Source organism: Brassica napus, chromosome C3 (assembly GCF_020379485.1).
Source record: "Brassica napus cultivar Da-Ae chromosome C3, Da-Ae, whole genome shotgun sequence".
NCBI classification, from domain to species: domain Eukaryota; kingdom Viridiplantae; phylum Streptophyta; class Magnoliopsida; order Brassicales; family Brassicaceae; genus Brassica; species Brassica napus.
The window spans coordinates 61,901,871-61,919,892 of record NC_063446.1 but is presented as its reverse complement, the minus strand read 5'-3'; the positions used below and the strand labels follow the sequence as shown (position 1 = coordinate 61,919,892).

At 35.6% G+C, this 18,022-nt stretch overlaps 1 protein-coding gene across 1 annotated transcript; it reads right to left on the bottom strand.

Moving 5' to 3' along the window:
* Window positions 1-5,912: 5,912 nt before the first annotated feature.
* Window positions 5,913-6,347, bottom strand: LOC125583216 (uncharacterized protein DDB_G0287625-like). Its single transcript, XM_048749849.1, has 2 exons — window positions 6,104-6,347; window positions 5,913-6,031 (listed from the first exon to the last, which is right to left on the bottom strand). Exons 1-2 carry the CDS (start codon window positions 6,345-6,347, stop codon window positions 5,913-5,915), a joined length of 363 nt encoding a protein of 120 aa, XP_048605806.1.
* Between the last annotated feature and the right edge of the window lie 11,675 nt (window positions 6,348-18,022).

Below are 18,022 nucleotides of genomic sequence, written 5' to 3'. Positions count from 1 at the left end.
TCATAGACTTGTCTCCTCCTCTTGGTTTGAAGTGTGCTTTGTTGACTGAAGCACTATCCACCTTCTAAGCCTTGTTTACCATAGACAACTCCCCTTTTCCACCAAAGAGACCATCTAAGCCTAGCTTCTTTTGAAGTTGAGCACACACATCATCATAGCTTGGAAGCTCCTTAGATCTTAATATCTGTTTAAGTACATCATTGAAGCTTGGGTTGAGTGTGAGAAGCAATCCAAAGACCTTGTATTGTTCACGCCTCTCTTCTAGTCTACTAGGATCAGTGGTGCTTGGCCTCAGCATCTCAAGTTCAGACCACATCTGGTTTTACTTCCCAAGGTGCTTGGTGAAGTCCATCTCTTCTTGCTGCAAGTTCTTAATTTCCCTTTTAACCTAAAAGATTCTGGTGAGATTTGAACTGTTGCAATACACCTTGTGTAAGGTATCCCATAGCTTCTTTGCAGTCTCACATTGTGAGTAAGACTCCATGATAGGAGTATCAAGTGAGCCTTAAAAGATAGACAGTACCATGAGATCCTCCTCACCCCATTTGACTTCATCTACCACTACAATCTCCTTGCCATCTTCTCCTTGGGTGATTTTTCTTGGCGCCTCACTGGTGGTGATGTGCTCCCATAGACCTCTTCCCCCAAGAGCTGTCCTGGCCAATCTCGACCAGGTAATGTAGTTAGGACCCTTTAGGGTGACTGGAATCATTACTGGCTTGTGCTGCTCCATCTTCTCTCAAGAACACAGATTTATTATCCACTAGATATTAGAAATCTGAAGAGAAAATTTAGAAAGTAAACCGGTGAATCAATAGAGAAAGAGTATCAGAGTAAGATTGCGGAAGAGAAATAGGTACTCGAGAGCTTAAAGGCTCTCATACCATGTAAGTAATTGAAGAAGAGAGAGAGAGAGAGAGAGAGAGAGAGAGAGAGAGAGAGAGAGAGAGAGAGAGAGAGAGAGAGAGGAAGGATTTCCTATTTCCTTAGATCTGAAAATGTCATTACAATTGGTAATCAAGTGACAGAAGCAGAATAGAATATGCTTACTCTATTAGCCAAACACTCTTGACTTACTAAGGAAGCTAAAATATAATATCAGTCTGCTTTTACTATAGCTCCGCGGGTATTGTTCATTCTAGCAGGCCTTTCTTGATTTCCTTTGACAAGCCTTGCTAGATAAAAACTTCTTCTTTTTATTTCTTCATGTCAATATGTCGCAGTGACCGCCATGTTTGCCTTTGGTTGCAAGGGCGAAATGGGAATGAGTCATATATATTGCTGGAGTATATGAGGACAGATACATGCACTGTGTCCAAAAATGCTACAGATTTGACAGCCTCCTTGGTATCCTTTGCTCGGACAAGGATCATTTTTCGTAGGATGATAGTGGTATTAATTAGTATTGGTGTTGTTCTAGTTAGGATTGTTACCTCGTCCTTGATGGTTTTGTTTTAGTCGTGAGGTTGCCATATGAGCAGTCATTGCGGTATTGTGTTTGAGACTGGAGCACTAATCGCGAGTAACTTGCCTTCTTTGTTGATTAGTTTTTTGTGGATCTCAACAATTGATGGAGTGATATCGTGTCCTTCAAGCTGTTCAGAAACTGGCTTTTAGTCTTCATGGAGTCCATTTATGATGTATTCAATCTTGTTTTCATGATCCAATGGTTTTCCAAGAAGGCCAAGTTGATCAAACCACTTGTCAAATCCGTCATGTACTCATCAATTGACTTATGTCCTTTGGTGTAGTGTTTGAGCTGCAGGCATAGTTGTTGAATATGGCCACGGCTTGGAGTCGCATACATGGTGTTGAGGGATTTCCAAACATCTAGAGACGATTTGGTGTTTGTTACAAGCGCATGAATGGACAGAGGCAATGTTCCGATGAGACCACTGTAAATAAGCCGATCTTGACGTAGTCTGGATTTTCTGTTGTTTCATTGTTGAGAGTGATTGTCTAATCCGGTGCTGGTGTAGTGCCGTCGAGTTATCCGGCAGATCATAGCCATCGAGTAGACTATGGACCTGAAGGCTCCATGTCATGAAGTTGGTGGAGTCAAGTTTGGTGATATTCACCATGTTGATATTGAGCAGAGGTTGTGTGGTATCAACTTGTCCGTTGTTAGCAGCCATGACAAGAGAAGGGAGATTTTGAGGAGAAGAATAGATGGCGGCCAGAAAAAAATCTAGAGTTATCGATAGGCTTTGTATACCATGTAAAAAAAATGTAATTTGATATATTAAACTTTGCAACAAGAGAAGAGACGAGTCTAGGTTAAGTAATTGCAGAACGTTCCTAAAACTTAACGATAGATCATAGACATTAAGTTTGAGATCATGAGAGAATCTTGAGATATAATCTCTTACAGAGTAGAGCATCTCATGTTAATATTGTTTCTCTGTTTGAATTCTTCTATGAAAGGAGCAAGAGAGCTGTCATTTATGAATTCATGCCAAATGGATCACTCAACAAGTTTATCTCCGACAATATTTCCACAAAGATGGAGTGGAACACTTTATACAACATTGCGGTAGGTGTTCCTCGTAGGTTAGACTGCTTGCATAATAGTTGAAGAGAAACAAAATATCTCATATTAATCTTATGGGCGGATCCAGAAATAACTTCATGTGGGGCACAATATATAAATTTATGTTTTGTAAAATATAATTTAATAAATTAAATTAAACTATAGTTTTTTACAATACATTAGTCATTAATGTTTTTCAAAATAAATAAAATATAAAAAAATAATTTTGCATTTTTAAATATTCATTTTCAATCATATCATAAAATTGTATATACACATAGTAATTTCATTCTAAAAATGAATTTCTTTTAGTTTTCATTTTTTCTTAAGTATTGAAAAATAAACTTAATAAAATAATTGTTAAAGTTAAATTTTAATAAATTATGAGTTTATTATGAAAAGTAATATTTTAATAGTGATTGAAATATAATTAGTTTGCTATCATTTTAAAAAATACTTTCAATAAAAATACTTTAACATTTGGGTTTATGCATTATTTTTTAGAGTTTAGTATTTAAGGGGTGAGGTTAAGTTTATAAATTTTATAAATTTTATAAATGATTTAGTAAAGTTAGTTTAGTCATTTTCATCACACATTTAAGGTTTATGAAAATTATTCATCTTTTAAAAAGTAAATTTAGAAAGTGATTTCAAGTTTGTGGTAAAATAAAAATGTTGCTATTTAAAAAAGTAAATAAAACATTAATAAAAAGAATAGTTTAAGGTAATAAAATCAAAAGAAAATATTTTATGGAATAGTAGCTAAAAATGTAAAAAAATAATTAAAAGAACAGACACACCACATGGCTTAGAACCTAGGGTTGGTGGGACACGCTTTAACCTTTAGGACCATACTAGCTACACAATTCTCTGTCCACTCGGTTTCATAAGAAATAAATATAAGTATGTGGCACGTGCACACCCACTCCCTACGTGGATCTGCCCCTGATTACTCCTAAACCAAAGCAAACAAGAAAGTTGTCAAGATCTCGGATTGGATCTTCTTGTTGGTTTTTTGAAGAAATTCATACTTAATTTTGTTGCTCTTTATCGTGTGAATCATCTCATATGCAAAGATTGTTTAATTACAGCCTTAGGTAGGCCTGGGCATAATATCCGTAACCCGAAATCTGAACCGAACCCGATCCGTATCCGGTCCGAAATGTAAAAAATATCCGAATGGATCTTGTAAGGTGGTACAAAACATATCCGAACCCGAAGTATTATTAACCGAACCCGAACGAATAACCCGAAAAACCAAAAAACCGAAAAAATCCGAAGAAACCGATCCGAATGTCCAAAATAATATACAATATAATTATATGAAACATGAATATATACTTCAAATATTCAATTTCATATTTATTTTGATATGTTATCTAAAAATAAGTATTTAAAATTTAAATAACTACCTTAAATACTTAATTATACATAAATAAATAAATATTTCTTATGTTTTACTTTTAAATTTTTAATTTTATTTCGGGTATATCCGAACCGATCCGATATAACCCGAATCCGAATGATATATGATTACTTTATGGGTTCTATGATGTAATACAAAACCGACCCGAACCCGATGTGTTATATCCGAACCCGACCCGTACTTGCAAATTTACTAGAATGAGACCTATGAGGTCTTATAAAAAAGAACCAAAATCCGAAAAATCCGATTCGAGCGCCAATGGGTACCCGAACGCACGTGCCTATGCCTAGCCTTAGGTTGCATTGAAGATTGATAGGTAAGACAATAACGTAGTAATTTTGGGCCTGACCGTTACTTGTGGAAATTACAAGTAATACAAATACTCAATAAGGTACCACGTCCCACATTGTGAATGAGACAAGCACGTTATCATATCGCAGCAGACAAAGCTTTTTAGTTACGTCGGTATGTATTTGCAACAACCTGATATTGCATAATTCTTTTGACTCTACTCTGAAAGCAGGGGCGTAGCCAGTAAAGCAGCTGTGTGTGCTCATGTACCCATAATTTTATCACTACTAACGAGTTTTGTACGTAAAATTGTAAGTTCCAATTAGCTAAAATGGTTAATGTCTACTTGTGCACCTCTAAATATCCAGGGTTCGACACCAACTCTGCTATTTATTTTGCACCCGCTAAAAATAACTCCTAGCTTCGCCTGAAAGCAATTGGAAGACATCATCATTATCTCATAATGGCAGTCCCCGACAGGATGAGGAGAAAAAGCAATTAAAGCCTATGCAAAAAGTCTAAGAAATGCAATGAATTGTGATAGGTGGACAAAATAATTGGGATCTGGTGGCTGAGACAGTGTTGTGAGATGAACTGGCAAAATGATCCATTACGTCAAAGAAAAATGGAAAATATATTCTTTAGATTTCAAAAGAAAACAGTGATTTGGTATTTTAAATGTCCAATTCCGTCAACTATAAGTGATATGGTGTATAGGTCCTGGAAAAGCACATATCCCTACTATTGCGCGTATAAGAGCCAAACCTAGATGAGTATGAAATCTTGTGTGGGCTCACACTAACATATGTGACGCTTTTGAGACGAAACAAAGACATTGAGTTTTGTGAGAAGGGGGTGATTGCAAAATCTCAGTTTGTAGTATACGTTGAAAGATCTATTAAATTTGATTTGACTATCTATGTTATTAAAACACACTTACCGTTTTGGTCACACATCCATAAAGAACTCTAGAGTTATGCGTGCTTGAATTCTAAAAATGATTCATCATATCGTACGAGTGAGACAAAATCATAGAGAAATGTCATGTACGAGTAAACAAGTATTTCGAGCCTCTGAAAATTAACCACACTGGGCCGAGTGAACTGCTGTGGAAAACATATTAGCCATGAACAGTGGGGCATTACAATATCATTTGTGTGTTAGTTGTGGAATTTGCACATCAAACAATCTAACACTGTATTGCCCCGAAATCTGGTGTCCTCTCTGCCCCAAGATCCCCCACCTCATCAACAAATAATCACCACCTAGTTGATGTGCGAATGACAATATCCTTAAAACAAGCTCTTGTTCCAACGACAAGAATGTGAGATTGGTAGAAAGCATAAAATCAGCACGTCTTCCATCCATGCTTCAACTGGACTCAGTACCCTTCCATGTGTACTAAATCCATATGGTATTTTATACCCAGTAAAATAACTAATCATCCATGTAAACGTCAAATTCATCATTTAACATGTTCGCATGTTGCTACGATGTTCATGACCCATAGCAAGTATACTGAGAAGCATAAACTCGTGCTCCTGACACCATCTGTATATAGACCAAGGTATATATATTCGTTTCTTGATTCTTTTGCAAAATATGGATAAACTGACTATGGTGCTGTTCGTTTGGTTGCCGCAGGTACCGGCGGCAGCGGCAGCGTCAACATTCGGCGTCAACTCCTGTTCGTTTCGTTGCCGCAGACAGCTGCGTCTGACGCCGCGTCCGAACGCCGCGTCCTGCGGCTGACGCCGATAAAACCTGCGGTCGCGACATAAAACCTGCGGCCAATAAGGTAATTTACTATTTTACCCTTACTATGTTTTAGTATTTACAAAAAACTAAACCTAAACTTGACGCAGTCGGGGAAAGTGACGCAGCTCCATCTCTATCTCTCTCTCTCTCTCGATCTCCATTCCTAGAACCAGTGAAGATCTTGAGAGCTCTCTCCATCTCAAGCTCTCTCTCCATCTCGAGCTCCCTCCATCTCAACCTCTCTCTCCATCTCGAGCTCTCTCCATCTCGGGCTCTCTCTCCGTCACGAGCTGTATCCATCTCAGGCTCTCTGGCTCTCCCTCTGTCACGATCTGTCTCCATCTCGGGCTGTCTCTCTTCTCTGAAGAAAACCCATCTCCGATCTCATCTCCAAGCTCTCTTACCCATCTCCGATCTCAACTCGAAGCTCTCTTACCCATCTCTGATCTCATCTCCAAACTCTCTCTTCTCCGAGCTCATCTCATCTCCAAGCTCTCTCTTCTCCTTTTCTCGTTGAGGTACGTTTGATGCTAGTCAAATAGAGTTTCAACATTCTGATTATTTGAATCTCTGATGATTGTTTGATGCTCCCTAGTGAGTCTTTTTGTGATATATCTTTGGTTTCATTGTGAAAGAGGCCTAGCTGTAACTCCCTTTCTTTACCTTCATGGTTCCATTGCTGGTCTGTTCTTTTAATATAAACGATGGTTTGTCTTCTGAGTGTAGCTTTTGGGGTTTCTAAATTTAAAGTGCAGGCTACAAAAACATCCTATTGTAGTTAGTACGTATTGGTTTACGAGTCTGCACTCATGGGGAAGCTTAAAGGGTTGCTTCTTAGTATTAAATTGTTTTAAGAAGTTAACATATGCCGAGTCAAGTAGAAGTTAAATTGTTTCTGTTTCCTGGAACATTGTTGGAACGTTGGTCTGGTCAAGTGGATTAAGTTGGTGACAGCGACGATGGCGCTACACAACTTCATACGTGATTCACATCGGGAAGATCATGATTTTGTACAGTGGCAAAATGTGATGATGGAGAAGGAGAAGCTGATAGTGACGGTGATGAAGAAGAAGGTGATGACGATGATGATGATGAAAAAGATGATGGTGGTGGTGGTGGTGGTGGTGGTGGTGGACGTATTGTATATGAGCCGACAGGTGATAGAGCGATGGAAGATTTGCGTGATAACATCACAAATGAATATGGTAGAGGTCGTTTACCGTATTAAATGTTTTAGTTGATGATTTAATTTTTTGCTTATAACTTTGATTGTCATGTAAATGTGATATTTATTTAAGACTTGATGTAATATTTAGCTTTTGTTTATAATAAATATTTTGAATTATTATTTTGTTTCTAATTTAGCTTATGATGTATGAAAAAAAATTGTTACATTTGTATAATTTACATTTGTATAATTGACCAAAAAATTATTATCAAGTAAACATAATATTTTAATGGATGTAAATATGTTTAAACTACACTTGATTTATTTAAATACAATTTTATAAAAAATTTAAAATAAATCTGAAAAAATGAAAATAGCCGCTGCGTCTGTCAAACGAACAACCCAAAAATCTGCTTCCTGCGGCAGCGTCGGCGTCGACCTCAACTTCGTGCGTCTTCTAAACGAACAATAATCTGCGGCAGCGTCTGCGTCAACGTCTGCGAAACGAACAACAACTGTTTTCATTGACGCTGCCGCCGCCGCCGACGCAGACGCTGCCGCTGACGCCGAAACCTGCGGCAACCAAACGAACAGGGCTTATATGTGTTTCAAAGTCTTTGCGTCTAAATGATGCATACTTTTTTACCTTTGTTTGAATGCTCTGTATATATTTAATAGGACACCTCTTGCTCTTAGGTTGATATAATATTTTCAGCATCTGTCAATGAAAAATATCTCATACGCTTACACGGTACTCAAATTCTTACATCAATAACGTGGAACCAAGGTTTGAGACACAATATTCATCTTCTTTTCAATAAATCATTTAGTTGATGCACACATCAATTATCTGATATAACATGAGAAAGATATAAGTTGTTATTAGAATAATCGTTATTTTATAATTTGTTAACTTAGTTGTTAATCAGGTGATAAATCATACTAACTACATTTGTAAATAATAGTTTTTTTTACAATTACAGTTAGAGTTAATAAGAGTATAACACTTTTTTTACGCTCTTCTCTCTCATTCGCAGCATCTCAACTCGTAATACTGTATCAAAACAAATAAAATTCTTTTGCTCAATCTCTTTTATTATGCTCTTCGATTGATTTTTTTATGAGTGCATCAATTTCGTTTTGCTTCTTTGTCCTTAGTCATCTTTGATTTACTTCTTCAATTATCATCCATTTACGATTCATTATGTTTTGGATGTGGACCACCCATAGATATTCCACATATTTGACACCCCTAGACCCTAGTACTAGTTGACAAAAAAAAAAAAAAAGACCCTAGTACTAGCTGACTAATTTATTGCTTATAATATCTTTAACATGATTCAAAATCTTCATAAGATTTGAAAGTCTTTCAATTTACTAGAGTTGAATTTTGCGAGTCAACAACAAAATCAATACATTCAAAACCTTTTAAGAATGGTACAAAATAGGTTGATTTGATAACGCAGGTATGATGTGATGTAGTTACAAGGCAAACTGACTTATCAGGTGATAAGATCATAACCAAAGGGTAACCAAAGTAAACCAAGATTGACTTGGTTAGAGATGTGGATGTGGTAACGTGTGTCTCATATATTCTAGGATTGTCTCCCATTCCTTCACGTTTCCCATTTGTTTAGTAGACAGTTATTGTACGTACTTTTAATGTATTTAAGAGACTATTGTCTTATGAAAAGATATGAAAAGAAAATTGTAGTAAAAGTGTTTTTAAGTCTTTTGGTTCCATCATTTGGTATCAAAGCAAACTCTCTTAGCTTTGAGGAGGGGCCTTAATTGGCATCAAAGCACATTTTTGTTTTTGATCCGGACCACTTTGTGGTATCAAAAACTTCTATCTCTGTTTTTCTATTTTTCAAAAAAAAAAAAAAAAAAAAATATGGGAAGCAATCAAGAGTTCATTGAAGATATAAAGATCACACTCCTCCGCCAAATGCACGATGAGTTCCAAAAGATGAAGGTTTCTATGACTGAAAGTTTTAGGAGTCTTGAGGCTACCATAAATCATATGGTGAAGATAGTGAGAAAGATGAAGGCATGTGATGGCGGAGCCAGTGATGGTACTGCATCACGTTCGTCACAAACGGTTTTGTCTTACCCGATTTTATCAATCGGTCAATCAAAGACATCACCACCGGAACAAAGACGAGCTCGAACTGTTCCGGACGGACATCACCATCACACTCTTCTGGCCACAATATTTAACCGGTCAAACTCTTGCAAGCATGGATATGGATTCACTTATTTGCAGCTCCCTACACGGCCTACACGGCCTGTTTCATTTGGTACTTATGGGAAACACCCATTTGATCGTGGACGTAACGGTGACGTTGAAGCATGTCTCGTCAAAGATGAACCAGTCCTTGGTAGACCACCACCACTAGGTGATAACAAGTTTGACAGTCCGATGTTGCTATGGAGAAGAAACATAACATGTTCCTAAAAGCTTTTCATGTTGTGTTGAACCCTGAGGACAAGGTTCTTTGGAGGGTGGAGTATTGATAAGATCATAACCAAAGGGTAACCAAAGTAAACCAAGATTGACTTGGTTAGAGATGTGGATGTGGTAACGTGTGTCTCCTATATTCTAGGATTGTCTCCCATTCCTTCACGTTTCCCAATTGTTTAGTAGACAGTTATTGTACGTACTTTTAATGTATTTATTAAGAGACTATTGTCTTATGAAAAGATATGAAAAGAAAATTGCAGTAAAAGTGTTTCTAAGTCTTTGGGTTCCATCATCAGGCTTCGGTGATTTAAAGATTTCAGACATTTTTATCAATATTCAAAGCTACCAAAGGGACAGCTCCTAGCGACAAAAGGTACAAAACAAATATTATAATTAATATATATTTCGAAAGAGTATTTTTTTTTTTGAAACTGTTTTTGTATATTTTGAAAGAGTTCTTCCCTAATTTCCTTACAAATTCATTTTTCCAATTCAAAAGTATAAAAGGGACACCCCCTAACGACAAAATGCAAAAAAGGAATATTTGAACTATGATTTCTCTTAATAAAAATCTTAAAATATATATTTTGAAAATAAAGATATATTTTCTTAAAGAATCTTCTTATTCCTCCTTTTTAACATCCATTTTCTAAAAACTTTAAAACTGCGTACATAAGAGTTTTTGAAGAGAAAAACCCTTTAACAAAAAAAAAAGTGTTTTTGAAGAGATTAAAAGGTACTTAGCTAAAGAATTCACCTCAATATGGGAATAATACCTTAACAACCAATAGAAAAATTAACTAAATATATATAGACATAAATGTTTGCTAACAAATATCTAAAATTGTTCATATAAACATATTTATATATAAATATTTTTTAAAAAATATATAAGAAAAGATATAAAGTGTGAACAAGATATTACCTATTCTCACGTAAATCTGACAAATGTAAAAAAAGTTGTGTTATTCATGACAATAATTATATCAAGTAAATTAATTTAATGTGTGAAATTAGTTGATAAATATATAAAATGTTAGTTCCATAAAGTACAACTAAAGAGAGTCGCATTAGAGTTGCTTGGTTATTTTCACACTGAGATTGTTTACAAGTTTTATTAACAAAGGCAGTTTGTGCTACTCATGTAGTTTATGGAAGAAAAGATTCAACTTGTCCTCTTAAAAACGTAACCAATGATTTAACCTTTAGTTTGGTTTTTTATTGCTTGTTTTACAAAATTTAAAAAGGGAAATTGCATTGTATAACAAACAAAAAAATTATAATTCACCATCTAACTAAAAAATAAGTTGACCATGATATTCAACATATTTTCTATCTTATTTGCCAAAATATCCTCTTAGAGTCACCGATGCAACCGTTTTGTGTTTTTTCCTCTTTTCTTCCATTAATTTTTTTTTCTCCTCTCAAATCTTTGATTCTCGCAAACATATTTTTGATTTTTTTTATTATGGTTTTGTTTTTGTAAGCAAAACTGGAAATACGATTGCATCAGGCTGATTTCAACTATTATTCAGATCTAGTGGTGGTGAGGGTTAACGATGATGAACCGGATGCAAATCAACTGATCAGAAAAAGAATAAGAGATGAAGAAGATAGCTTGCCAACAATATATGGTAGTAAGTAATAATGACAGTGAGCTGGCGAATGAGTGTCATTACTTCTGAAAAGAGGAGAAGATGAAGAAGATGAGTTCATAGACTATACTATATTGGGTATAAAAAAACTATAGTATAGTATATTTTGTTTAGTATTGTAACTTTCTATGTAAAGTTACTATACTATTTAGTATACAGTATTATATTTTTCACGTATTTCTCTATTATTTCCTTTAAATTAAACAATCGGTTTTGTTTTTCTTCTATGTCATTTTTGTATTTTTTCTTGGGATATAAAATTTGTTTTGTTTCAATGCTAGAAGATGTTATGTTTGAATGTTAGGATCATGTGTAGTTCAAAGATATTATTTTCATCAACAAATGCTCTTATTTCGTTTTATACTATTTTACATATGATGCTCAACTAATGTAAATAGAACATATATTAATATACTATTTTATATAAGATCCGTACTAGGTATTATTTATTGAACAAGTAAATGTAATTTATAGATTGTATTTGGGTTTACACGATCCTACCTAGGGTTTAGATTTACTAAGTAGGGGTTTGAGTGTAGGAGGGTTCGGTGGTTCATTCTTTACGTATGTTGTGTTACATCTATATTATATTTGCATTATCTATAGAATTATGTTCTATTTTAAGTTACTTACTATACTGTATATTTGTTTTTCGTTCTGTTTGACAAGTGTGTTGTCTTTTTCTGCATATGGTAAATAAATTGGTGACATTGCCTTCTGCTGATGATTTGATGGTAAATAGTTTATAGGCCACTCATATCCATACCATGGAATTTAAGCACGTGATTTGGTGAAAATGGAATACTTGTATCAACTAGTTTCCACATGTTTTTACTGAATACCGTGAAACCATATGCGATTATTAAATCTGTAACGTGTCTTATGTAAAATATCTTCTAGTAAATAGTATGCAGCTATACATATATATACCATCTGAAACACAGAGGAGATGACTATACCATGAAGCACAGACGTCATCTCGCTTCGCTCTATGTGACCGGAAACTTGTACTTAAAAATGGCAAAACCGACCTTTATTGGGCTAATTGTCAAAGACTTAATTATGTCAAAATCATTGGTATATTCTTCATTTTTCTTTGTGTTTTGTATATACACCAAATTCTCCCATTTAAAAATGTGTAGTGAACCCGAAGCCGGAATTAAGTGGATTTGATAATAACCCACTTGCTTGCTTTTCGGGTAAGGACTAATTAATTTTTTTTTTTTACTTTCTGCAACTTTTACAGAGGAAAGTGAGAGAAATTGAAATGAACGATTGAAGGAGAGGACTGACGATGAACCTTTTGATACTATGGCGGAAAAATCGCGACCGGGAGAGATGCCGAAGAGGTGTGGCCGTCAAGGGAAAGAGAACGATGGTTAGTTTTTTTTTCGCGACTGTCTCCATCACCGCGACGTCGTTTCCATCGAACCACCATGCCTCCATCTCTTTGTCGTAGCTGCTCCGGCATGGTGAGCCGCCGCAACCATATCTCCTCTAGATCGTCCAAATAACTAAAACTTAAAACTGGGTCGAGTTCATCACATTAAGCGATGCAGACTTCTTCAAACGCTTAATCCATGCTTACGTGAAAAAAGGCTGATCGGGGTTTGGATTGAATGCTCCAGATCGAGCACGTCTAAAATCACTCATCGATTTCTGCTCTCTCTCTGAACTCATGATCCATTTTCCATAATTTTGCACATTTTGCCCCTGCTGTTTTTAAGAATCTTTAATTTTGGCCCACACACTTTTAATTTGTACAGATTTTCCTTCATTTTTGCCCCAAACTTATGACTGTACATTGCAGCCCCCAAACTTATGATTGTACGTGGTTTGTTAATCGTGTCCACATGGTTATATGTGTACACTGTCAAGGGGTTTTACACATGGATACTTATGCTTAGGAATGACTTTTGTACATTGCTTGCGTATGTACACCTAGTTTTCACTAAAATTGTCACTCCAAATAGATGTACATATGTTATCTTATATTCTCATTTTGACTTGTCAACATTCGAACGTCTAAAAAAGTATCAGCATGTATACAAGTAAATATGTATACATTTGCTTGATAGCACTGTGCTATTAGCACATGTGTGTATTTACTTGTTCGGTTTCCCAGCTTTATGGACACCACAGGAAAATCTTTAGGAAAGCTTGATTAGTATCATATAGAAAGCCAAGAAGCCAAAAACATTTTATTACAATCTTGTTTTGAAGATGGAAGCTTTACAAAGTGTACATGTGTACAATAAGTATCGTAGTGTATGTGTACAATAATAATGGTAGTGTACATGCGTTGTACAACCACCCAAAGTTAGTCTAAACTAACTTAAAAATGAAGCTAACATGAAAACACACACTAATAATTCTTGTTGCATATGAGAAGGGCTAAAGTGCATATTTGAAAGTTTGGAATCAATTAAAGAAGATAAATCTGTGTGTTCAATAGTTTGGGGTCAAATTGAAAACATAGCTAAACATAAATGATTTAAAATGCAAATAAAATAAAGTTGATTTGGTGGAGATTAATCGTAAGCATCTTCCTTTTCTTTTTAACCTAACCGCCTACGTAAGGAGACAAGAGCAGTCCCGACTGATCGCGTTTGTTATTCACCACAAAACAAGTCCCGACTGTTGATTTGGAAAAAAAATGCTTATTTTAGGTAAAATTACAAAATTCTTATTTTAGCTGAAATTGAAAAAAGTATCTTCAATGATAGACATAATATCTTCATACCGTTTGACAATATTCACCAATATCATTTTAGTGTGATCCCTACGTACAATGATTCTTAAATATCCATATGTACATATCATGGTGTACACAAACAAGATACTTAAAATTGCATATCCACATGTACAATGATGGATATGATTAGTTGTTGTTTGTCTTGGATGTTTTGTGGAAAATGGGTTACATAAATATGGTTTTATAGAAGGTATGTGGATTACCATAAGCACTACTACAAGAAAACAGCAAGGATTCTGAGGGAAAAAATTGTCGGAATTTCGTCGGAATTTCATCGGAATATCGTTATTCTGACGACATACCGACGAAACAAGTCGTCGGAAATAATTCCTCGAAATTTCTTCTTTCCTCGGAAATCCCTCGGAATTTTCCGACGGAATTCCGAGGAAACAAACTTCCGAGGATCACTAGTTTGTCGGAAATGTCCTCGGAATATACCGAGGGAGAACTTCGTCGGGATATTTCCTCGGACGTTCATCGATCGATGCGTTTTTGGACATATATACATCGATCGATAGGAATATACCGACGGACATATTCCTCGGAATATTCCAAGGAACATGTCCCTCGGTATATTCCGAGGAACCGGTTCCTCGGAATATTCCGAGGGAAATGTCCCTCGGTATATACCGAGGGAACAGTTCCTCGGTATATTCCGAGGAACAGGTCCCTCGGTATATTCCAAATATTTTTTTGTAAACAGATCGATCGATGGATTTATGTCTAAAAACGCATCGATCGATCGAGTAAAAAATATAATTAATTTCCTCGGAATTTAAAAAATATTAATTTTTTTTTAAAAATAAAATTTCTGAAATTTAAATTCGAAAATATGAAATTAAAATTAAAATTGAAATCATATTAATTAATATTCAAAGTTTCACAAATAAAAATAAAACATTCCGAGTTTTTGGAAAAAAAAAACTACGGGTCTGGCACGTCCAGAAACACCTCGTTCGGGTACATCCTCTGCATCATCTCCATCATTTGCTGGTTCAGCCTCCTCTGTGCCTCATAGCCCGCCAGTTGAGCCGCCATCTGGGTCTCCAACAAAGATATACGATCATCTTTGTCCTTCAACTGAGCCGTAAGTACTTCTGGATCAACAAAGGGCGGTGGTGCAGAAGAAGGAGGAACCGACCGGGTGCGACGACCCAAACCGACCAAACGTCCCTTCTTCTTTGGAACCGACTGAATAGAAAATAGCCAAATTTACAAATTTAAACCAAGAAATAAATGAATTGAACTTTAAAAAAAAAGAACTTACGGATTCAACGATTTCGTTGATTCGAAACCGGGACAAGTTAGTCGAAGCCGTCGAAGTGTCATCCTCGGTTTGAAGCTGAGACACTTCGTCTACCACCTGAGTTTGGACCAGGTCGACTCCCTCACAAGACCGTCATCAATCTGGCCGGTCTTCTTGTTGGTATACGCCCTCCTCATTAGGGCGAGATCATCAACCCGCTCGCCATCATTTTCTTCCGCCTTGAAAAAAACATAAATTAAAGAAACATTAGAAATTAGAAGAAATGCACAATAAATTAAAATTCTGAAACTCAAACAATTGAAGAAAAAGCGGTTGAACTTACCATGCGATCTCCCAGAGTGGCAATAGATTGAGCATCCAAGTTATGCTTGTAGATGCCCTTCCCTTTACGGTCGCTCCTGCGGTTGGTGGAGTTGGTGGAAGAAGTTTCTTTCGTCTCTTCCTTATCCCAATGCGCACACAACTCCTTCTAGACCGTGTCGTTCATCGACTTTGGGACCTTTTAATAAAAAAAAAATAGTTTAATAAATTAAAAAATTGTTTAATAAATTAAAAATTGTTTAATAAATTAAATCGAACCTTATTGATTTCCCACTTCTTCTTCCACTCGTGGATCTGCTTCCCATAGTTGTCCATAACTTTATGGACGAAGTGGTGATAGATAAAGAGCGTCTCATCGGAATTCCAGTTGAACTCTTGCTGAAAAAAAAAACACAATTAGTAGAAAATTTATATTAAAGATTAAAAATATAAGTAAAAAATTAGAATACTTACCGCAAACTGACGAAACCACAGAACCTGCTTGTCGGTAGGGAAGTGAGTGAAAGTCGGATGTCCACTGTCGAGGGCCGAGTACATCATACAGTTGATCCATGCGCTGATCTCGTTCCCAGATCGGTTGAACCTAATAAAAAGAATAAACGGTTAATAATGAATCCAAATTTAAAGAAAAAAAATGTTTAATTACCATGTTTGACCCCGTCCATGTGGATACGGAGTGAGATACGGAAGATGGTCACGACCGGGCTGTTGAACCAACTCCGCAACACGCATCACTCTCGGAGGAACAGGAGCGGATGCAGCAGCGGGAGCGAGAGGAGCAGGAGCGGGTGCAGCAGAGGGAGATGTATGGTTGGAGCTGTGGAGCGAAGGGGAATCCTGAAAATGGCTGGAATCCCGAAACTGGCTCCTCGTACCACCACGACCACGACGCTGTCGAGGCCGGGTCTGATCATCATGAGACCTGTAAATTAAAAAAATATATTTAATAAATAGAGAAATATATAAATTAATTTTTTTTTTAAAAAAATACCAAATAATTTAATCACAAAAAAAAGATTTATATATATTAAAAGTATTTAATAAATATGTAAAAATAGTTCTAATAAACAAAAAATAATTTTAATAAATAAAAATAGTTTAATAATTACAAAAAATAGTTTTAATAATATATATATATATTAAATATATTTTTAAATCCCAATAATAGTTTTTAATCACAAAAAAAGTTTTATAGATATTTAAAATGTTTTGTAAAATCCAAAAAAATTGAATTTATATACAAAATATTTTTTGTAAAATCCAAAAAATCGAATTTATGTAGAAAAATCGATTTGTAAAATACAAAAATCGATTTTATATACAAAAATCGATTTTATAAATACAAAAAAATAAAAAAAAATTAAAAAAATTCTAAATCAGTTCAACAAAACAAATTATTCAACCAAATCATAATTCTAAACCTATTATACAACCAAATCACAATCCTAACCAATCACCCTAACAAAAATCTATCAAAACTACACAAAAACCTAACAAATAGAACCTAAGAGAGTGGGATAGGGTCCTTACATGATTTGTGTAAGAGAAGGGGGAGATCGCCGGAGATATCGTCGGATTTCAGGGGGAAATCGCCGGAGAGAAGAGAGGAGTCGCGCAGAGGAAGAAGAGAGAAATGGGGAAGAAGAAAGGGCTCGTGGTTATAAAACCTAGGGTCCGACGGACATTATCCGTCGGAATTCTAATTTCAATTTTCGCGAAATATTTGCCCGGTAAAATGAAAATATTCCGAGGAAATTCTGACGGATAGTAAAATATCCGTCGGAATTTCCTCGGAATATTCCGAGGAAATACCGATGAACTAGTGTTTGGGGTTTCAAAACATCAATTTTTTTTGCCGTATTTCATTTTTTATACAATTGTAATGCATACCATTGAGGATTCTTTGTATAGATGAGCATAAACCATGAAATAACAAATTTCAAAACTAATTGAAAGTATTCCCTTTACCGTTCATTAAAAGGTATAAGTGTTTCTCTTATGTTGTGAGATTTCGTTCATACAATCGGAAAAGTGTTAATTATACGGTAAGGAACAAATATTTGACTTCATAATGAACGTAAGACACTTAATAAGGGTTATATAGGTGTTATTCAAACCGCAAAACGTTGTTTTCGGTTTAAAAACCCTATTTCCTCGGAATTTCCTCGGATTATTCCGAGGGAACTCCGAGAAAACCCTCTTCTTCCTCGGAATTGCCTCGGAATATTCCGAGGAAATTCCGAGGAACTAGTGTTTGGGGTTTCAATACGTCATTTTTTTTATAAACGGATCGATCGATGTATATATATCCAAAAACGCATCGATCGATCACTAAGATGGACCGGACAGTAAGAATGTGATCGATCGATGAGATTAACCCATCGATC